The sequence below is a fragment of the Sesamum indicum genome, linkage group LG13, assembly GCF_026168435.1.
Source record: "Sesamum indicum cultivar Baizhima isolate 11 linkage group LG13, ASM2616843v1, whole genome shotgun sequence".
Lineage (NCBI taxonomy): Eukaryota > Viridiplantae > Streptophyta > Magnoliopsida > Lamiales > Pedaliaceae > Sesamum > Sesamum indicum.
Window position 1 is genome coordinate 4,987,912 of NC_142669.1, and position 24,507 is coordinate 5,012,418.

The 24,507-nt window shown below is 34.2% G+C and overlaps 1 protein-coding gene and 1 pseudogene across 3 annotated transcripts; both read right to left on the reverse strand.

Moving 5' to 3' along the window:
- Nucleotides 1–24,507, reverse strand: part of LOC105179282 (ubiquitin C-terminal hydrolase 13-like) — a 217,139-nt pseudogene that overhangs the window by 39,908 nt on the left and 152,724 nt on the right.
- LOC148784419 (ubiquitin C-terminal hydrolase 12-like) lies at nucleotides 7,681–11,366 on the reverse strand. Of its 3 annotated transcripts, XM_088877090.1 has the most exons (5): nucleotides 10,947–11,366; nucleotides 10,058–10,113; nucleotides 9,772–9,949; nucleotides 8,883–8,937; nucleotides 7,681–7,852 (listed from the first exon to the last, which is right to left on the reverse strand). In XM_088877090.1, exons 1-5 carry the CDS (start codon nucleotides 11,025–11,027, stop codon nucleotides 7,812–7,814), a joined length of 411 nt encoding a protein of 136 aa, XP_088733216.1. In that variant the 5' UTR covers nucleotides 11,028–11,366; the 3' UTR covers nucleotides 7,681–7,811. The 3 variants fall into 3 exon arrangements, with proteins under 3 accessions (XP_088733216.1, XP_088733215.1, XP_088733214.1); XM_088877089.1 differs by lacking the exon at nucleotides 7,681–7,852 and having other exon boundaries at nucleotides 8,794–8,937; nucleotides 10,965–11,366; XM_088877088.1 differs by lacking the exon at nucleotides 7,681–7,852 and having other exon boundaries at nucleotides 8,794–8,937.

Here is a 24,507-nt window from a genome sequence, read left to right on the forward strand (position 1 = left end):
TTACTTGTAATGTGATGAAAATACAACTAATTCCTAAAGAAAAATTCTTGAAGAATTAAGTAAGCTTGAGAAGAACTAGATATTACTATGAAATGGATCCACATAGGAACTATTGAAATAGTAATAAAAGCAACGTTTAAGGAAGTAATTGATTCAGAAATACATTTATCAATAATGGATAGAAGAATCAATAACCTAAGAGATGGTTGTCTTGGAATAATGATAGGTAATTTGTATGCAGGAAAATTAATGTTTGACATTCATCCTAGGATTGCATACAACCTAGCAGACCAAGATTTTAGTAGAGTCTTAACCCTTCATCGAGATTTCAGAAGAAAAGATCTAATGAAAGAAGGTAATATACCATATTCTATAACTTATAGAATAGTTTCTGCCCTTTCTAATACACATCATTCAGATTTATTTTTTAGGAAAGAGTATATTGAGATTCCTAAAATTTTCAAAGAATTTGCTATGGTAATGACACCAGATCCTATTAGAATACATAGAATAGGTGGTGTCGATATTGTTATAAACAATAGCTTCTATAAGGAATCCGAGGAGGAAATTCTGAACCTTAAAGAAGCACTACTGGAAATGAAATTGCTAGACATCAGCGAAAAAAGCAGACTTTCTCTTGAGAATGTCAAGCGGCTCATCCAGAGGAACTTCAGTTAAAACCCTCTAGCATGGTGGAATAGGAACAAATCGAAGCTACTCTAAAGGACAAAGATCAATGCAAATACGAGTATGTTCGATACAAACCTATCCAGATAAACATGGATGATAAGAAGGATATGTAGATGATAATCAAAGAGCATATCAGTCTTGGAGTCATTGAACCTGGAGTCTCTACCTGTAGTAGCCCTGGATATTTGGTAAGAAGCCATGGTGAGATTAAGAGAGGTAAACCCAAGTTGGTTATTAACTATCAAGGCATTAATAAAATATTAGAACTTGATGGTTATTACATTCCTAGTAGAAAATACTTAATTGATTGCATTAAAGGGGCAAAAGTGTTTTCCAAATTCGATTGCAAATTTAGGTTTTATCAGATTAGGATGGAGAGTGAATCAAAGAAATTTACTACATTCTTCACACTACAGGGACAATATATCTGGAATGTGATTCCAATGTGTTTAGCTAATGCACCCTAGATATTTCAATGAAAGATGGATAGTCTTTTTAAAGATTATTTTGAATTCGTGTTTGTCTATATTGACGACATATTGATTTCGTCTAAAAATATGAAAGAACATATCAAACATCTTGAAATATTTTCTGACGCATGCCATAAAGAAGGTTTAGAACTTTCTGAAATAAAATGGAATATAGCTGCCAATAAATTTTAATTTCTACGAATTCTTATTGACGAAATAGGGATTGAGTTACAAGACCATATTGTGGAGAAAATCCGCAATTTTTTAGACGTACGCAAAGATAAGAAGCATTTGCAGAGCTTCTTGGGAGTATCTTTAATAAGGATCTTGCAAGATACAGAAAGGATTTCCAACCACTCTTGAAAGAAATAAAGAGTGCAAAGTGAAAATGGGAAGAAATCACCACAAAAAGGGTTCGTGAGCTTAAACAGGATTGCACTAACCTGCCAAAGCTTGCTATACCATAGGATGAGGATGAATTTGTAGTCTATACAGACGCCAATGATTAGAGATGGGCAGAAGTGCTCATGAAGAAGACAACAGAGGGGAAAAACCTTGTAGATAGACATGAGGGTTGTTCTCAGAATAACAAGCAAAAGTTTGGCATATTAACAAGAAAGAATTCTTTACGGTGGGAATGCTTTTAAGAAATGGCCCTAATTTTTACTTGCTAAACAATTTACTTTAAAAGTTGATAATACTAATAGTAATGCTTTCTTAAAAATAAATTAGAATCGAAAATAGAGAAAGCTCGTATTATCAGATGGCAAGCTGCATGCCAATATTATTGTTATAGTATCATCGTTATAAAATCTCGTAAAAATATTCTTGCAAAATTCCTGACGAGAGATGTAGGCAGCTAAAGCAAACTCCATCATGTTGAGACTCAGACACCTCCGGAAAAACCTCGAGGAGCTTGACAGAAAGTTAAGACAGCTAGCTGTTAATGCCCAAGTTGTCGGACAAATTCAAAGAGCTGATCTAGACACTGTCTAGGTTGCAATAAGGAGTTCCTTATTGCCATCCACCTCGCTATGGAACGATTTACGAGAACCAATACGGAAGGCGTTACCTTTGCGGACGACTCACGAATTTAGGGAGCATGACCCAGAATATGTCTTAAGAGTAGAGGGCTCTAGACCTGTAGCGTCGGATTCAAGTACCGATTGCACAAAACCATCACCAGACTCCGGTGAAATGGCAACTATTGAGTCACAGTAAGTGCAAACTCCTGTGGGTTCAAGTCAACCCGGTACCTCCAGGGTTAAGTAGGAGAGATTAGCCTTAGGCCAATGACGGGCACCTCTAAGGCTAATACTAATGAATTGATATCTTCTTAAGCTTGCCAGGAATATCAACGAATGTGGAAAAATTAATTTCTCGCAAAGGAGTGAACCCTGGCAAGACCATTATCGAAACATCCGGAAAATATACCAGGGTCTGGATGTTAGAGGGGTCAAAACCAGAAGATCTCCGAGAATTGTATGATTTTAGAGCTCTTGCTTCAGTTCATATTATGTCGCCAAGCTTTCCGGAGATTTCTAAACTTCCGGAGTGGATTAGTAGGGTGGTCTTTGATTCATGGCAAAACAACCCCCACTTAAAGAGGGGCAACGTTTTGGAGTTAAAATTTGTATCAGTAGCTCCAGAAATTGCACGAAAGAGGTCTCATCCAGCATACCATTTTATGAAGCTGCAGAGGCTAGATATGGTAGCTTTCAACAAGATCAAATCTGCCTCAGAAGAAGTTTCCTTAGTATCAGCCATTAATGAAGATAGTATCTCTACTAGGAGAGCTTGGGGATTATAGGTCTGTCTCACAGAGATGGACAAAGTCAAGTATCCATTCAAGATTTTCTCAAACAAAATGAATGGATCGTTCCTGTTAAACTCCATGACATAAAAGAAGAGGTTGTTAATCTGGGAAAATAAGTTGCCAGCAGCTGAAGCAACTAGGATGAAGATGTGTAACATGTTGCATGTTGGGCAATGACATAATCATTTATGCCCTTGCTATGAAAAACAAGAAAAGGCCTTGTTCGGGACAAAAATTCGGGTCACACAAAATGAACCCGAACCAAACCAGGAAAAGTGAAAAAGAAAATTTTTACAAAAAATAAGTAAAAATAAAAAATGTAAAAAGGCAAGGATAAGACTATCGGCAGAAAACGACAAAGGCCAACAGTCAGCAAAGCAGGAAAGCCAGCTGGAAAGTATGTGACCGGCAAACTACTATGGCCAACAGCTGGGAATCACGAGGAGATGATGAATGCAATGACATCATCATAAAAACAAGTTTGGAGTCCAAATTTGATGTCCGCGAACGCCTATAAATAAAGATACAATGAAGTAGAAGGAAAGGATCCGAAAACTTCTCGTACTCTTCAAATCATTTGAATATTGAGTTCTTTTAATCTTTTGTAGAGTTTTAATCTTTTAGTTTATGGGGGTTTCCCCAACAAGTCAAGTCCTCTACACTATGAGAGTCTAAATGGTTGTCTCCTCCAACGGAGAAATAATATCTATGTAATATTCTCTATATTTTTTCAATAAAAGTAAGGTTTCTGTTCAACCGATTTGTCCAAAATTCTATTAAGTCCCTGTATGGTTGTCCAAGTGCCAGCGAACAATTTGATGCGGTTGTATGGTTGGAGGAAGCCCGTAAAATCGAGGACTTGCAAAATCGAGGAACAAAGCAGTCAAAGCAAGGTACGAATTTATGGGCTCTTAATTTATTTCGGAAGTATGTTGGGCCATTTTTAGAGCATTAAAATGGACTATTAGGCTTTATTACCAGAAAAGGGCAAAAGGGTCATAAAATTGGCTAAATAACCGAATCTAAGCAAAAGGGAAAGATATAGGACTAAAACTAATATTGTCAAAGATAAAGGACCAAAATTATTTTAAGGCATAAATAAAGGACTATTCGGATCTTTTTCCCTATCTATATATACTTCTATATATACAATTAAAAAAATAGACAATCTCCCAACAATAATATACATGAAGCCAAGTATAATTAACAATTACAAGTACTATATACAACTCATATAACGAATCTAGAATACGGTCCTCACTTTGTCCATTCTGAAGAAGTTGATTGGTCATCCATGGCACAAATCTAGAACACCCACAATATGTTGTTGGATTACATGTGAATCGACATGAAACCCTATATCAAGAGAAGCTCTCCAATATATGTACAAATATGTATATTACACTCTAAACTTTTACAAATGTTTTACGGGTGAATGCAATTTACCCTTTGTGATATTGAAAATGAGCACATTACCCTCTATGAAAAAAATATAGAAATTTACCCCCCTATACTTTTTTAAATGAAGCAATTTACCTCCTTATATAGGGAGGTAAATTGCTTCATTTTGGAAAACATAGAGAGGTAAATTGTTGTATTTTAAAAATTACAGGGAGGTAACTCGCTACTTTTTTTTTAACAAAAACCACCTAGAGCTAGGGGGAGCTTTTCGGAGTCCCCAGTCCGTCTATATTAAAATGCAAAAAATAATTACAGCGGGGAGAGCTACCTCCCTAGAATTTCTAACGAAGCCATAAACAAGGAGTACTACTCCCTTATAACAAAAGACACAAACAGGTGTACTAGAAAAATTATGGCGAGTCAAATTGCTATTTGTTTTTTAATAAGGGGGTAATTTGCTCATTTGCGATATGACAAGGGGTTGCTTGCATTTTTTCCTATATTTTACTTATGATTTTTCAAGATTTGGTTATGTAAGGACCCCACTGGCGGCCACACTCCTAATTGTATATCCTCAAAGGCCATTTATGTGAGGTGCGATACTGAAAAGAAGAGGTCATTGCAGATATTAGTTAGAACTATTCTTATAGAAAACACAAACATATCACAGCAACTGAAGATATAAAACAAATATATGTCATGAATTTGTAGACTCAGTACGTTGCATGCCTTATTTTTGTTTTCAGAGAAACTAAGGTACGTCTTGTGTTCTATAGCATGCCATGTTAAGTTTTCTTTTTGCGCATAAGGGTCAGGGCTCATAATATAGCAATCAACTTATTCGTTCAGTAGATAAAAAAAAAAGGACATGTAGCATGAAATGAAATTTTTACATTATATTTGGTTTCAATTTTGCTTCATCTCTGAAATGGGCCAACACATGGACAATACTTGCCTTGATTTGTTTTGAAAGTTTTGGTGGTGTTTTGAGATGTTTTGACATAGTGCCTCATTTATTTTTTGTCAAAATAAGTCTACACTAATTACAAGCCCAACAACTAAAAAAATTATATACATACTCATACATATATATAAATATATATAAACGAGACATGATTTGACAATGAACAGTAGTTTTTGTCTCTTACTAAACAACACCAAACATACCATACTTATTTTATATTATCTCCATAAACAAATCCAAACATACACACTATCTCTAACACATATTTATTTATCTTTGTTTTTCTTTCCCTATCTCCACAAAACACATCAAAACAAGTTAAAAATGAAAGCAAACATAGTGTTAGGTTTTCTGCAAAACGTTCGCCAAGATTATCAACATCGAGCAAAAAAATTTAATTTATTAAAAAAAATGAAAATAAAACAAGGTATAGATTACCTAATTTGCTGTAGGAGCCTTCTAGGGGTATTGTTAACGTGTTCCAATCCAAGATATTTCTCACAAGAAACACAAATACTGCTTCTCTGTAGAGTCAAAACATATTATGAAATTTAAGCGCATTTGCATATAAATATTGTCGCAGACTGTGTCTGCGTGAGAGAGTGAGTGAGATCTGGGAATGGTCGAACAAAGTATCTGAGTCCTCCAAGCATTCTGCTTGACTATGCTAGACAAAAGCAAATCTCCACTGCATAAAATCGAGAAGATTCAAGCAGAAAGTAGAAGTTGGGGCATGCGTAACCACATAAGCATGATACCATCCTCTTCATTTAAAGTGATTGTAACAATTAGGCTCGGGCTGCAATACCTTTGAAAATTCCTCATCTCGTACTTTCAACTTGTTCTGCACACGAACCTTGATACGAGACAAAGTTTCACCATCATTGATCATAAGTAAAAATGGCTGGCCAAAAGTTTTTATTTGCTGCCAGAAGCAAAATGAATATATGTAGGATTTAAAAGGAAGAAAATGAAAGAGATGCACTTGCAGTTGAAATAGAGCGGTAGGACGAGTACAAATATCTGAGGAAAACTATGAAGTAACAAACTGAAAATACTACCATCTGATTTTGAGCATCTTCATGCATAAAGTGACACACATGAATCAAACATTTACTTGGGCCAAGAAATTTCTTTTCCTCTGGAATCTGCAATGAGAAATTATAAAAGTGGAGAAATTGTTGATATTAAAGATGAACATATGGGGAAGCCAAATTTAAAGGAAAAAGTGTCGTAGCCTATCAAAGACATAGTACTAACATGGAAAGCAATTAGCAAGATAGTTTTTGTTATGTGTACCACCTGAAAAATGGAAGCATTTATATACATAGACACACATATGTATAGAGATAGAAATAGACCTCCTCTGCTCGTAAAGTCGAAGGATTGTCATTTACTGCTGCCATCTTATCACTATTAGGATATATCTCTAGGAACTTGGAGTTTCAGCAACTTAAAAAAATAAGCATAGAAGGCTAGACATAAGGAATTTCTAACATCCATTTGGAAACACAATATACAATTTACTAAGTGAAGACCACATGGGCAAAATACAAAAACCTAGCAAGTACTGAGACTCAACTTCCTTGTCAGAGTGCATATCTCCGACACATTCAATTTGTGTGTAGTCAACCCATACAAGATTTTTCAGCATAAAATAAATTGAATTTAACTATTTAAGTTGGATTATTAAGTAAAAGTTTAGAAGAATATTATTTTGATATTAATATTACGAAACTAATTAATGAAACTAAAGAAGATGCAATAATTCAGGACCTTATAGATCTTGTGCGATAATACTTCCAGCAACCTGAGCTTTGCATTTGGACGAGAATGTTTTACCTGTTTAACGTAAACATTGCAACAGTTAAAAATCATACAATGCTATGTTAAGCGACAAATCTTAGAATTCTAGGAACACACACAAGCACACTCCCGATAATAACTTGTCAGCTATATTACCTTCTCCTTGAGATGCTCAAGCACATCACCCACAGTGCTTTCTTTCGGTAGCCTAATACTGTGAGTTTCCAGCTATATATGGAAAACAAATAAGATATTTAATGTTTGCTAAATATATAATAAATTTGCAAGTCTGGCATATGTATGCACTTGTATAGGAGCCTAAAGTCCAATTATGAATGAATACTCACTTCAGAGTTTGCCGCGTAGCTAAAAGCTAGTTTGAGGATTCTCAACTCTTGCAACTCTGGCAGAGGTATATCCACTACTTCAAAGTACAGAATATCAGAAAGCTGAACAAGAAAGTAATGCTTTGTTAGTTTCACACCCTCATCAAATGAACCCCGACTTAGAATTGTATGAATGCATACTTGGTCGTAATGCAACAGCATCTCTAACAAGTTTTCTACTCCTCGATATCTTATAGGATGAGCTTTTGGTCGCTGGGAGAAGATAATGGGTAATGTAAGTCGTAGTTTGGACGGATCATCGACTCCGAGTTGATTCGCTACTCTCTTAACAACTTCATCGTATGAATCAAGCTTTGACCTTCACAATTAGTGAAATTTGAATATCAGCGTTAAGTGGATCAATATACCAATCATAACATAGGAAAGTACACTCTAGAATTAAAAGTCTGTCTTTTATTGAACTCACAGTTGTAAACAAAATTCATCCTTTTCAGGCATTTCCAAGGAGCGAAAGTGGATAACTTGCAGAATTAGAAACCAAAAAAGTCACGATATATTAGATGAAAGTTAGAAGCATCACATTATTGCTTTAACAAGAAGATTGTTAAAGGGAAAAAGAATACTTTTAGACTTAGAACCATTATTTTAGGGTCACTGAAAGGAAATAGATGTTCTAAATGGGGTACATTGAGTAACTAATAGTGTCCAGGTATGCACACGCACATGCACACTAAGATAATAGGAATCAAGACCAGGTGCAAAAGAAAGAGCAAAAATTTTAAAGAGTCGTGGAAGATAATACGATGAGATCACTCGATAATATTATACTCCGATATGATTCATTGTTTCTCGGAGGTGACAATGTACAAATTTTATATTTTGTATATTTATAAGCAAATGATAGCTTCAAATACCAAAATACTTCAATAGGTAAACCTTTTGTAGTGAAACAAATAATACAAGGTAGGAATGTAATTAATTATGCTTTGTTCAGGCAATTAAGGGTATACAATAGTCAATATGAGGCAAAACATCGACTATGTGATAAAAGGGACCATTTCAAGGAGGAGAAATTCATAGAGAGAAAATAAAAGAGAAGTCGAAGAGTAATAAAGCACACAAACATAGGCATCACACTAGGATAATGAGAAACAAGGACCAAGAGAGGAAGAAATTGAAAGAGCGAGGAATTTCAAAGAATCATGGAAGATAATATGATGAGATCTATTGGGAATTTATCCATAAAGTGATGAACCCAAATGGAAGAATCAAGCTTTGACCTTCACAATTAGTGAAATTTGAATAGCAGAGTTATGTGGACCAATATTACCATTCGTAACATAGGAAATTACACTCTAGATTTAAAGTCTGTCTTTTATTGAACTCACAGTTGTAAATAAATTCATCCTTTTCAGGCCTTCTAAAGGAGCGAAAGTGGATAACCTGCAGAATAACAAACTAAAAAAGTCAGGATATATTAGATGAAAGTTAGAATCATCACATCATTGCTTAAACAATAAGGTCGTTATGGGGAAAAAGAATACTTTTAGACTAAGAACCATTATTTTGGGGTCACTAAAAGGAAATAGATGTTATAAATGGGGTACATTAAGTCATTAATAGTGTCCAAGTATGCACACGCACATGCACACTAAAATAATGGGACTAAAGACCAGGTGAAAGAGAAAGAGCAAAAATTTTAAAGATTCGTGGAAGATAATATGATGAGATCACTAGATAATATTATACTTCAATATGATTCATTGTTTCTTGGAGGTGACAATGTACAAATTTTATATTTTGTATATTTTTAAGAAAATAATACCATCAAATACCAAAATACTTCAATAGGTAAAACCTTTTTTAGTGAAACAAATAATACAGGCTAGGAAAGTAATTAATTTGGCCTTGTTCAGGCAATTACCGTACACAATAGTCAATATGAGGCACAACATTGACTATGTGATAAAACAAACCATTTCAAGGAGTAGAAATGCAAAGAGAGAAAATAAAAGAAAAGTCGAAGAGCAATAATGCACACAAACATAGGCATCACTCTAAGATAAAGAGAAACAAGAAGCAAGATATGGAGAAATAGAAAGAGCGAGGAATTTCAAAGAATCATGGAAGACAATATGATGAGATCGTTTGGGAATTTATCCACAAAGTAATGAACCCAAATAAAACAATAACTACAGAGATAATGGTGGATTTGAAAACCCTTAGACAATAATTCAGATCAAATGAACCCCAACTTAAAGTTGTATGAATGCGTACTTGGGCGTAATGCAGCAGCATCTCTAACAAGTTTTCTACTCCTCGATATCTTATAGGATGAGTTTTTGGACGCTGAGAGTAGATATTGTGTATTGTAAGCCGTAGTTTGGTCGGATCATCCACTCCGAGTTGGTTGACTACTCTCTTAACAACTTCATCATATGAATCATGCTTTGACCTTCACAATTAGTGAAATTTGAAGAGCAGAGTTATGTGGACCAATATTACCAATCGTAACCTAGGAAATTAGACTGTAGATTTAAAGTCTGTCTTTTTTTGAACTCACAATTGTAAACAAAATTCATCGTTTTCAGGCCTTTTAAAGGAGCGAAAGTGGATAACCTGCAGAATTACAAACCAAAAAAGTCAGGATATATTAGATGAAAGTTAGAATCATCACATCATTGCTTAAACAATAAGGTCGTTATGGGGAAAAAGAATACTTATAGACTAAGAACCATTATTTTGGGGTCACTGAAAGAAAATAGATGTTATAAATAGGGTACATTGAGTAATTAATAGTGTCCAGGTATGCCCACGCACATACACATTAAGATAATGGGACTAAAGACCAGGTGCAAGAGAAAGCGCAATAATTTTAAAGAGTCGTGGAAGATAATATGATGAGATCACTAGATAATATTATACTTCAATATGATTCATTGTTTCTTGGAGGTGACAATGTACAAATTTTATATTTTGTATATTTTTAAGAAAATAGCATCAAATACCAAAATACTTCAATAGGTAAAACCTTTTTTAGTGAAACAAATAATACAGGCTAGGAAAGTAATTAATTATGCTCTGTTTAGGCAATTAACGTGTACAATAGTCAATGTGAGGCACAACATCAACTATGTGATAAAAGGGACCATTTCGTGGAGGAGAAATGCAAAGAGAGAAAATAAAAGAGAATTCGATGAGCAATAAAGCACACAAACATAGGCATCACACTAAGATAACGAGAAACAAGGAGCAAGGGAGGGAGAAATAGAAATAGCGAGGAATTTCAAAAAATCATGGAAGAAAATATGATGAGATCTGTTGGGAATTTCTCCACAAAGTGATGAACCCTAATAAAACAATAACTACAAAGATAATGGTGGATTTGAAAATCCTTATACAATAATTTCAGATCAATGAATAAAGAAAGAATAACAGAGAAATAGCAATACAGAAAGCAGTAAAGTAACCGGCACAGGAGCCAGATCTTGCAACCGAATGCCCAAGCGCCACCACCGGCCTGCAACCCTCATGGTTGCAAAAAACCCACAAAGCCACCAAGACACAAAGATCCACAAAGAGACCACTTAGGCTTCATTTAGAATCACTCAAAATTCCACTAATAAGTTTCTTCCACACTCAACAAATATTCTGACAAAGTATTTAACGAAAAGGGGTTTTAGATTTGCTGTTGTTCTATTTCTTTAAAACCATAGAAACCAATATATATACACACAGATACAACAAAAAGAATAGTGATAGAAAGAGGTGAGATGATGAGGGATTTTCAATAGGAACTAAACCAGAGATAGAAAGGAGGGAGAGGAAGAGGCATCGGCTGAATAGTGGAATAATAGGGTTAAGTAGAAGAAGGGTTGAGTCAGGTAATGGGCCAGGCAGTAAGTGGGTTGCCATCCAAGTTGGGGGGGGGGGCATGGGCCAAAAACTCCAACAACATCTTTGGATAATATAACATTATACTCCAGAATGAATCATGCTTTCTTGGAGAGACAATGTACATGTTTTATATTTTCTATAATTTTAAGCGAATAATTGCATCAGATATCCAAATACTTCAATAGGTAAAATTTTTTTATGAAATAAATAATATGGGCTAGGAAAGTAATTTAACTACGCTATCTTTAGGTAGCTTATACAATAGTCAATATGCAGTACATCACTAAGCATGTGATAAAAGGGATTATCTCAAGGAGGAGAAACACGTAGAGAAAAATAAAAGATAAGTTCGAGAGCAAGCAAGAACGCAAATGTCTAATATGGCAGTGCAATAAATGGGTTTTTCATCTTAAGAGATTTGCAGCATAGGGTGCTTGCAATAGCATGCTCCAATCTGGCACATACGAGTCTCATTTATGTTAGCCATCTTATTGCTATTTTTAAGTATAAAATTCAAGTAAAAACATAACAATTCATTTTCTAGGCGTGAGATATTGGATAAGCATAAACTTGAGACAGCTAGAGATATGGTTTTCAGTCAAATGCAAAGCTACTATATGAAGTCTAAAAAATTATAAATAACTAATGATATTACACTACAAAGGGAACCTATAGAAGAGAATTTGTGTGAGAATTAACTATTTGAAGGAAAAATAAGAACAACATCTAGTGAAGATATACTCTCAAGGTTAGAAGGAAGTACGCACGTGCATGCTCATCTGCACCTAGGTCTAGATGGAGGAACGTATAAAGTGAGTTTTGACATAAATGCGCATCCGCATCTACGTTAGGAGAGAGGAAGACATGAAGTGAGCTTGACGTAAATGCTTATCCCAATCTAGGTCTGGAGGGAGGAACCTAAGCTTGTCGTAAATGCTCATCCACATATAGGTTTCGAGGGAGGAAGACATGGAGTAAGTGTGACATGCATGTTCATCCGCATCTAAGTTCAGGGGGAGGAAGGTGAGAAAAAAAGTGAGCTTGTCTTGCATGGTAATCCGCGTCTAGGTCTAGATGGTGTAAGTGTGACGTACATGCTCATTCGCGTCTAACTCCGGAGGGAGGAAACTAAAAAAGTAGTGAGAATGATATGCATGCTCTCCCATGCTTAGGTTTGGTGGGAGGAAGGTTGAGAAAGAAGTCAGCTTCACTTGCATGCTCATCCATGTCTAGGTACGGAGGGAGGAAAGTACGAGAGGTTTCATATTTCTCTAAATTTGAATTACCAAAAAATTACAATACAGTTGAAATTAGTATATGGTTTTCCGTCTCATCAAATGAAACCTCCTTCAAAAGATTTTTTGGTTCAAGGTCAGAGAATAACTAGGAAACACCCAACATATTTAAAATATTCCTACAAAACAAATGTTGAAGTTGATAATCTCCATTTGCAGCAGCAATCTGAGCAACAACAACAGATAAACCAACAACATTAGCAACTTGAGGAAGTAGACGTAGACATTGGCATTTTGGATGCTGGATGAGACATTTTAATTAAATCGGATTTGGGAAACACGTCTTCTTTATTTTGTTTGTTCTGTTACTTATATGGCCTGCCTTGTCATTTATTTGAATTGTTATTAGGCCAGCTCATTGCCCTTATGGTTAGTTTGTTACATTGGTAGTTAGCTTATGTGGACGGTATATATATAAGTTAGGAGTGGACGGTATATATATAAGTTAGGAGTGGACGGTATATATATAAGTTAGGAGAGGCATCGTTTTTATTGTAACAGAAAATTTACAGAGAGAGTCTAAAGAAATGAAGAACTCCTCTTCCTCTAAAATTATATTTGCCTTGTTTGTCTTCCTCGATATGCAATTTAACATGGTATCAGAGCCTTCTATATGAAGGTCTGTGGGATACGCATCACTTACCCACACTGATCATGTGAGCTATGGCAGATTTGAATCAAAGTGGCAGAACAGCTGGAATGCAAGGCACTATACATCCAATCTGTCGGAACATTCAAGTTTGGCGTTATCCTCTTCTCCATTGGATGGTTCAAAGTTTTTGACTTGGAGTCGTCTCGTTTATGTAGCTCTAGGAATGAGAATGAAGCTTGGCTTCATTGACGGCACATTTCCTACGCTAGCGATAAGATCAACAAATTTTGAGCAGTGGCATCCAGTAGACCTAATTGTTACCTCCTGGCGGTGGAATTCTATCTCAAAGCAGATTGTTGAATCCTTTATGTATGTTACTTCTTTGTGATAACTTTGGTTAGAAATATAAGGTCGATATGGCAGGAGCAATGGACTGATGATATATCAAATTCTGTGCAAGATTTCATTCATCGCACAACTTGATTTGTCCTTAACAGCGAACATAACCAAGCTGAAGAAATATTGGAAGGAGCAGCTGGTTTTAGCACCTAATCCAAGGTGCATTTGGGGTTGTTGTACTTGTGGAGTGACCAAAGCGAACGAAATGAACATATGTAACTAATGCAATTTCTTATGGGGTTACACGAGACTTTTGACAGAGAGAGAAGTCAAGTATTAGTGCGGGATCCTTTGCCTACTATGGAACGGGTGTTTTCCATGCTTTTCACAGTGGAAAAACAGAGGCAAATACACACAGAGACGACTGCAACTCCTCAGCACATGGCCTATTATTTCAAATCTAAGGACAACAGGAGGTATGGAGGTGATAGATTCCAGAATAAAAGAAGACCTTATGTAGACAAACGTAACTTGACTTGTACGCATTGTCACAGGACTGGACATGCAATGGATACTTGCTTTCAAATTCACGGTGTACCAGATTGGTACAAAACTTTGGTTGATAAGAGGTAGAAGGTGGTGAGTGGCAAATCCTTTGCAGCTGCTGCAATTGCTGAGAAACTAACGTCTATAGATACCTCTGATACTAAGCAATTGACTGAGATGATGGCAGATCTCATTAAATTTCACTTGCCACGATGATATTGAATTTTGTGGTAATGTTTCTGGACCTTCAAGGATTGACTTGGACTATTAGATTATAGACACTGGAGCTACGAACCATATTTGTGCTAACCTTCAACTATTTCACTCATTCAGAACTCCTGCACAACCTATACATGTACACATACCAGATGGCACTTACAAAGGTGCTACATATATTAGCATAGTTTGTTTAAATGAGCTTCTCACTCTCACTCATGTCCTATATCTTCCCTCTTTCTCTTAAGTTATACCTAAGATGGACCAATATGGATTATGTTTGATGTACTCTCAAGTTAGTCCAATATGGATTATGTTTCATACTTTAGGAAAAGATATTCCCACAATCCAGCAACACGATCAACATAAGAATGAAATATGACATGTGAAACATATATCTTGTAACTACAATATAGTGATTCTACCTAAGATGCAAATGCATATAGATAAATATTACTAAATAATATGAACACAATATTTATGAAAAGGTACTTGAAGGCTATGCTGGTATTCAAGAAAAGATGGAATATCCGGGCAATGAAATAGCTTCCTTGTTTGAGCAGGCAGTGACTTTTAATACCAGACAATGTCCCCATTCTCTAGCTGCAATAAAAGAAACCGAAAAGTTATCAAAATACAATCTTTGTCCTGACAAGATACTTGTGCTTGTGATTTCATATACCTGGTTAGATGTAAATGTAAGTCCCGTGTTAATGTACGCACACATCACTGTGCGCACAAACTTTATCCCCTAAGAAGCAAAAAACACAAGATATCTTCACCTTTTAAAATATATTTGGGCATTTTGTGAAAGATATCTTCAACATTTAAACGGTATATATGCATTTTATGAAAGATATCATTACCATTTAAAATGGATGTGTGCATTGTATTCCATATGGATAGCAATTTTTAAGTCCTGGTAAAGAAAATTGCATGTAACATGAGTTATGTTCATCTCCATGGCATTTCACAGATGCAATTATAGCTCCATTTAATGAAAACAGTTGAATGTGGGTTTCATTTTAAGTTGCAACTAACAATAATCTATTCGGTTTGTTACCAGGATGTAGAAATAAGCAAATACTATCTCTTCCATTTATATATTGGAACAAACCTCGAAGAATTCTATCTCTTCATTAGGAGCATAGCCTGCAAGTTGATTTAACTTCTCTAAAATATCTGATGGCTTGTCATAGCTCTTGACAAAGAGTCTTCCAGCATATCTGGTATGAAATCAGAAGCAGAGCCAATCAACAAACTCTAATCACGCCTTCCACATATGTTTCTATCTGCAAGTTTCCTCTTTTTTCTTAATACTTATATATTTTTAGTTTTATAGACATCTTATATAAATGGGATGATTATACAATCATTCATTAAAATTTGATGTAATTATACATAAACTGTCTGTAGTTTGAAAAATTACATTTAGTGACAATATCTTTTATTTTAATTCGAAAATTTAATCCCTCTATTAGTCAAAATTCATAGAATTTTCTTATATATTAGTAAAAGATATTGGAATGGAAAACTATATTTATCTGCGAATGACTTACTACTTATTGCAGGTCAAACAATTTTTACTTGACAAAACAACCTTTATAAGGGTGAAGATATACCTCCTCACATGCATTAGCGTGCATGCAGATGTATAAGAGCAGTTTAAATAGAAAAACAATTATTTGACTTACAATACATCAGTAATAAGTCAATCCAAGGCAAATCTTGATTTTCATTCAATTTTGTTTTGCTAATATCAGCACATTTGGTGAATTTTGACTAACGAAAAAAATTATTTGTTAGATGAAAATAAAATCAGAAGTACTAGATGTAATTTTACAAATCACATAAAGTCTATGTATAATTATACCAAGCTTAAAGAAAAGGCGGTCTAATTATCCCAAAATAAATACGTATTTAATAGTATAATGTAAAATATATTAGAATTGCGTTCACTGAATATCTTATTTTTTGAATTCTATAAATTAATCTGATAATTTAACTTATATATTTACTAAAGTTATGATTAATAAATGATTTAGTATTTTTTATGTTGTTCTATACATTGTGATATAATACTACTTGTTCTTCTATTTTATTTTACACAATTAACAAAATAATAATTTAAATTGCTATAGCAGTATCTCAATTATTTCATAATCAGTTTGGTTTTATTTTTAGAAAGTTATCTTTTCAATTACATATATATTTATATTATTAAACAATTTTGTTATATAATTAATTCAGAACAAAAAACATTTGTAAGCTAATCTTTTTTATAGTAACGAAAAATTCCAAGAAATAATGTATATTTTTTATATGTTTTATACTTTATAAATGAAATATGTAAATTAGCAAGTTATGTATAAATATTTACATTATTTAATTTGTATCTTAACACATCTTTGCTAACTAAACTAATCTATTCTGTATAATTAGCATAAGTAAGAAATTTTTGAAATTTTATATTTTGTAATAATATTTAAATGTTATTATACATTCTATTTTGTACAAATATTTAAATGTTATTATACATTCAATTTCATAATTTATAATTGCCATTACACTTTCATAATTTATTAACTACTTTTGATTAAAAAAAATGTATATATATAAAAATAGTTTTATGATTAAACATAAGGTAAATCTTTCTTTTGTTTGTGTAATATGTTTAATAAATATTCTTAAATACATTAATGTTTTAAAGTTATCTTCCCAATCAAAATTTTAAATTTTCTAAATAAATAACATTGAGTTCGAGCATAGTTTTTCCGTGTCAAGTTATGTCGAGCCCTAACCTGAGTTTGAATCTTAAGATTTGTTGAACTCGTACCCTTACAATGACCCAAAAGAAAATAGAAAATAAGAAGCCAATGCTATATATTACCCAACACGACTCGAACTACATTTTCTATTATAATTCTTGTTGCATCTTCTATTTTGTTTGACATATACATATCACGTGTATAAAGATTATGTTATTAATTTTATCTAGGAAAAAGATTTTATACACATCAAAATATATATGTGAAACTAAATAGAAGATGCAACAGGAGTAGAAAATCCAATGTGACCACAATCAGGAAAAACCGCATAATGATGTGGAAAAAGTGAGAAAAAATATAATTAAGAAGCATAAGATGTTTACGGTATAGGACTGCTCTAGGAGTGTCAATGGCCGATTAGGACGATGAATTTATTTTTGCGCTTTTCCCATAGCCAGAAATGCATGAAGTACACTGGTGCAAGAAATTCTCTAGCAATCGTTTCCTGTCAATCATCTTCTAGTTTAGCTAATACGAACATAGTACAAGTATGGGAAATAACATTTTTCTTCCTATAAAATAAAGCCGTCCACTTTTGGTCCCATTGGTTATGGGACTATCACTTTTGGTTACTAACTTTCAAAACATAGTACTTTTAGTCTAATGACACATTTTTATTAAATAATTAATGAAAAAAACTACATGATAGTTAAGTGTATGGGAGCAAAACTGCTGTATTTTTAAGTTCAGACTAAAGTGAGAGTCATGTAACCAAGGACCAAAAGTATAAAGGCCCAACGACCACGTGTTTTCGTTAAAATATCTAACAGAAAGGTGTAATGAGACCAAAAGTGTTACTTTTCATAAGTTAAAGGGACAAAAGTGAGAATTTCATAACCAATGGCACAAAAAGTAGAAAGACCCTAAATTACAATTCAAAAAATATTATTTTCCCAACATAGTACAAGTGACATAGTGCAACTTTAATTACATTATGGATATTTAAGGAACAGTAGAATGCTAAATAATAAAATTACAAACTTACTGGACGAAACATGCTATTTTCCCGACATAGTACAAGTAACAACAAGAATAACAACAACTACAACTATGTAGAAGAAATGTCAACTAGTAAGTTTTTTCATTTTCTGAAGAGCTCATGAGATCCTAAGTAAGATGTTTTGGATCTTATAAGCTCTTTAAGAAAAAGTTAACTTCACCTATCTTGTTTTTAAAATATCTTATAAGCTCTTCAAATAATGTCCAAAAAAACAAAAACACACTCATAATTTTGTTAGTATTTAAATTTTAACCTTCATATAATTTACATCCCCCCAAAACAAAATTATCTATTTGTATAATTTTAAATTCTAAGAGTTTGATGAATTTTTTGGTTATTATTACAATATAAAAAGCTTAGGGTAAATTATATTTTGCTATTCGAACTACGTCCATTTTTCCAATTCGCTATAGAATTTTTTTTTTGTTTCAACTTACCACATCAACTTTGCGAAATTAGTACTTTTCCATATATGATCGTCCTTTTATTGATTTTATGCCCGAAGAACATTGCATGTTGTCCATATGTGAAAAAATATCACATCACATAACCCTTAAACATCAAATACGCACTGCATGTGATGTTTTTTTGATAAAAAACTTGGTTGAGAAATAGTTATAAATAAGAAAGTGTAAAATTTTGTAAAGTTAAGATCGTAAGTTGACACAAAAAAAGTTTAGATGCCAATGTATAAAAACGGTCTTAGTGCGGATGACAAAATATAATTAATCCAAAAGCTTATTATGTCTAACACTATAATATCATACAAGCTCAAGCATCATATTTATCCAACTAATTTAAGAACTTATTTTTAAAATAAGAATAAGTATCTATAAAATCTTAAAATATCTTATAAGATCTAGAAGCTTAAGATGTTTCAATTAAACTTAGCCAAACACCCTCTAAGTTTCTTTTATAAAAGTAAAAATGACTTGAGCTGATTTTTTTATCAAACCTTAAGATGCTGAGAAATATCTCTGTCATCAATGTCGCACAATGTTTTATCCTTGTCACTTTCACGTATGTACACCAGCATATAGGTATTAGACTGCCTCGTAAACTTGATGGGGGCATTATTTGGATTTTTCGTCATTACATGCTGTCAAGACATAGATGAAAATGTAAGAAAGTATCAACAAGGTTTAACAAAAGTAGGAAAAATAAAAGGAAAACTTACTTCTTCTTTACCTCCATAAACCTCGTCTAAAGCCTTTATTATGTCTTCTTTTGTTACTCGTGCATCATTGAATTTATACCTGAAACCATTCAGAATGATTTTCTTTATGTAGTTTGCAACGAGAGATCTACGTGTAATCTATTGCTAAAAGCAGAAAACTTGCATTTTTACGTCTTGAGAAAATAGCATTTTTGGTCCCATATGTTTGGGCCTTTTACAAATAGTCCCATTTGTTGTGATTCTCCCACATTGCAACCCATAAGTTCAAAATTTTCACATTTTTAGTCCTCATCATACTTTTTCGTCCAATAATTAATGCAGCTGTTAGAAGGTTTTTAAGGAGGATTATGAGGGTTCCATTAATTATTTGACGAAAAATATACTTAAGGACTAAAATGGAGAAAATATTCAAGGGATACAATGTAAGATAATCCTAATAAATGGGACTAACATGAAAAAGGCCCTAACATATGGGACCAAAAATGTAATTTTTCTTTACGTCTCACAAGTTAGTCTTTGGCAATATCTGTCCCATTGTTTTCGAAATCACCATATTGCATTCCATAACTCCAAAAAGTTTGCAATTTGCATGCCAAGCCTTAATTCTATTAAATTTATTTTATAAAAAAATTAATAGTGTACCAAAATCGCAAAGAGGCTAACTTGTAGGACGTGAAATCACTTTTTCCCTAAAAAGCATTAGTTAATGGCCTAATACAAACATAGTGTGTCAAATGAAGCTCGTTAAGCTTAAGCTTCTCAGACTATACAAAGCTAAAGAACATTTACAAATATAGAAATGCAATTTTTTATGGATTAAATTCCATAACGAACTCAATACCACTGGTTGGATAGAGTTGGCTTTATGAAAGCATAATAGTGTCCGCCGTGCACACCACCACTATGGACCAAAACACTGCAAAGAATGAAAATGTAACCTAAAGTTTTGCAAGTGTGAAGAATAAGAAAATTTAGAGATGTTGCAATTTGAATAAGAAAATAATCCCAATGGTCAATTTTCGCTGGAACAAATTTTTTGTCCTATATTTTTTGGATTTTCCCATATTAGTTCTTTATCTTACTAGACTTGCAAAATAGGTCCTATCGCTTTCTATTTTTTCACAATTTTGGTCCATACCAATGGGAGCCAAAGTATTTTTTGAAACCTAGATGACTGGAGGTCGTCTGTACACAAACATTGGGCTAAATGGAATAATGATTTGGCAGTAAAAATTTACTGATGATGTTCGCATAAAATTGCCAAAAGTCATTAGAAGAGGGAGTTTCGTGAACTCCCCTTCACCCAACTATGGCATTTGTTGAGAAAACATGATTACTATTCTTATTCCCAAGTGTTGGACACTTGCTCTCGAAACGCATTTCCACAAATAATTTGCCGAAATGAAAGGGAATAGAACGCTAAGCAAGTTGTCTTAAAGCTAAGGAATAGCTAGGCCATTACTAAAAAAACAATAAGACTAAATAGACTTAGCTAATAGTATTCATGTCAAAATAGTATACGATTATGTAACCCATCATGATGAAGTCGTTAGTCAATTGTTGGACAAATTAGACTACAAAACTTGATCAATAAAAGATTCTTTTGTGTCTACTGAGTTATTATCGTACTACATAATTGGAGTATGCATACTCAAAACAAATGACTAAAACGGATGGTCAAGAACATAACTTCCTGAGAATGACATGCATGAGCTAGGGCCATATTCCTCTAGATAGGATGACTAGGTTGGTAGATTCAAAGAGTCTAGTAATAGATGATTTGAGTTTACTAACTTGTGGATCCCTTTTGAAAAGGAAGAAACCCGTGAAAGCACTTTGTGGACAAAGAATGCTTGTCAAAAACGATCTATTGGATTGGATCCAAAATGGACATCTGTAACTTACTAAATACACAAATTCAAGTAGAGGGTTCACAAATTAAAGAACTTCTAGAAAGTTTGGAGAAATTAGACTTTTGGTGGAGAACCAAACTAGTTATGGAGACAAACGCCTCGATGGGATCAAGGTGATGCTTATTTAGTGGGAGTTCTTGAAACATCCGAAAATGAGAATGATGCTTATTCAGTGAAATCAGGGTGATGCTTATTCAGTGAAATTTCTTCAAAAGAAACGATGTCGAATTGTCTCTAGTAAGGGAGAAATTGAACCTTGATTGGACATGGTTCGATCGGTGCTTCACTGAACTAATTGGGCCGCTGGATATTTACTTTCAAAAAATTGTCAAGTTGTACAACATGGTGTTTTCTTAAGTCGCCATCCAAACACCATATTTGATATAGAATGACAAACCTATATCCTGCAAAAGTCTTGAGTATGAGAAATGGTCCTGCACACGTCAAAGGACTAGTGGGAGGAAAATTAGACTTGGATTTGATTTATATATGTTTGTTATGGAATAATGTAAACACCTCTTGTAATCGACACTTTAATTGACCATATCTAAAGTTCTCCAAAGGACGATTAGAAAACTCCGGTTACCCGATACGTACGAATTTATGAAACAAAACAAGGAGAAGCGATGTAGGACATCGATCTGGATAAAGGCGTGGAGCCATAAAATTTGCTATGGAGTTGAAACCAGGTTTGAGCGTCCTACATACTTGTTTTGACAAGATCATGAGGTACATGACTTGGTCAAAAACAAGGTGGAAGCTTAGTGCGAGCTCAATTCTATTCCAAGTGTTTTAGATGTTAGAATGTCTCAACCATTTCGAATGATAGAAAGACGTCTATGAAAGTCTAAAATATGAACATTGTTCAAAAAATTCTCCATAGTAGGTATTGGATTCCTATCTAGCGATAAGCTATCCGAGATTCAGCCATAGTGGATCAATGAGGAGCTTAGATGTTTGACATCCCCTACGTCTTTGCTGTAAGCAGCATGTAATGTTGTTCGGTACACTAAACGCGATGTTGTTTATGTTTTTTTAGCATAACAACAGATATCTAGTGTGCACTGACGAGGCAACTTACAGCTGTTGAAGGGCTATCTTTGATACCTGAATAAGGATTGAAGAAGATCTCTTGACACACATTAATGGAGAATATATTCTGGATGGCTATAGTGATAGTAGCTTCCAAGATCATATGAATAATATTTAATCTCAAAATGAACGTACATTCGAGATTTATGATAATGTGGTAGTATTGGAAAAGTTCCAAGTGGTATACCACAAGGAACCTTATCATGAAAAATTGAATGTATGGAAATTTTAAAGTTATAATTGGAAAACGATTAGGACCAAAAAACAGCACCCAATTGTTGGGTACGCTACCTAGCATAGCTGCACCAGTAGTCACCTTAGAGGATGACAACTGGGCTACGCACAAGGTAAAAGGTCTGAGACCTCATCACAAGCCCAAGGAAAAAATCTTAGACACCATCATCTGCTTTGAGTGATGATAGGAAGATGTAATGTATGGTTGGACTGTAGAAAATCGGCAGAAACAAAAAGTAGACCCATAAGACCAAGCTGATATCGCAGATTGCTCATAATCAATTTAATATGAAAACATGAGTAATTGGCTTTAAGGTCAAGTGGGAGATTGTTGGGATGGGTGACAAAAAGCCAATTAGATTGGTGGTTTTGAGAATCATTGAAGTAATCTTTATTTAAGCAATATTTTCCTGACGAATATTGTAAGTATTCTTCTTCGTCACACATATCTGTTGTGCTTACCAAATTACGTCAAGTACTGCTTTGACATCACAACAGATGCCCAATGACCACTTTAACAACCACGCAACAGTTGGACTGCAGATTGGATGGCGGTCGGGAAACAAACTGCCAAGGGTTGGGTTTGAAATGTTCCAAGTCGAGGGCCTTGAGACTGGGCATCGGGAGTCCTACTGAGACTTACATTAAGAGTCACATTCATTTGATGAGTGTCGTGTTTCATTGGCGACAAATGTGGGATGTTTATGCGATCTTAGTGGGTCGATTGGCTAGATATGGAATCGATTGAACTGACTCGTGGGGATCATTATAAGGAAGCCTTGAAGGCTTGATCGGTAATACTCGAATCCCCGACTTCGATAGTACGAGAGTAGTCCTCAGAGTTTAGAATCATGAAAGTCACGTGCATGCGATGACTGTATCTTACATTTGTTTGAGAGGTGATCGTTTCTCAAATATGGTCATCGTAAACCTTGTCTAGTTCAGTCAAAGTATGTAGTGAGGATGGTGAGTTCCTTAGAAGAGGATCTGTTCCCTGTCAAAATGTGACAAAGGTATCTCCTATGCACTTGGAGATGCGTCTAAACTGTATAAAGTTGAGGCCATAGTCATTGATTGAATAGGAAAAAGAGGTTACTATGTCGAGCAATTTAGCATAACGCGATCTCAAGTATTAAGCATAGACGCCTAGTATAGAATGGGAACCGACACCCAATTTCATGCCCTAGACTAAGGCTAGGAGATGGTAAACGGAAGGACCATAACCGTATGGACTTGAGAGCCTAAAAATTCACATGGATATTTGCCTAGTCTCTAGTTCCATAGACCGTTGCTAGACGGCCACCCATGGTGATGGGCTTTCCTGATCAAGGGTTGATCAAGAATTATTAATTAAATTAAATTTAATTAATAATAGTATTTGACACTAACCCAAGTCTAGTTGAAAGGTGAACCTAAAATGTCACAGACAAATTACCGAGAAGGGACGAGAAATTAATTAAAATCGGTCCAAGCCCCTTAATTATGTTGATGGAAATGATTAGAAAAGAAAATTATTGACTAACAAATTAACTTTTGGAAAGTGTCATGTTAGTCATTATTTATTTTGAATAAAGGATTTTATTATCTTATAGATGGTTAAATGAACCTAGACATAATTTTATCCATCTATACAAGGTATATATATGTGTATTAATTATTTGGAATAAATATAAAAAAATACATACTACACAAAATAATTTCCTACACCCTAACTCCACCTCTCTGCCGACCCTCTTGTATACACACTTGGTGTGTATTTTGAAGGGCTTCTATGTAGAAACCTTGCATGAATGGGTCAAAAAAATGATATTCAAAATAAATCAAATCAAAAGGTAATTCTTGATTTATGATTTATGTATCTCTCATTTTTCATTCAACCATAGC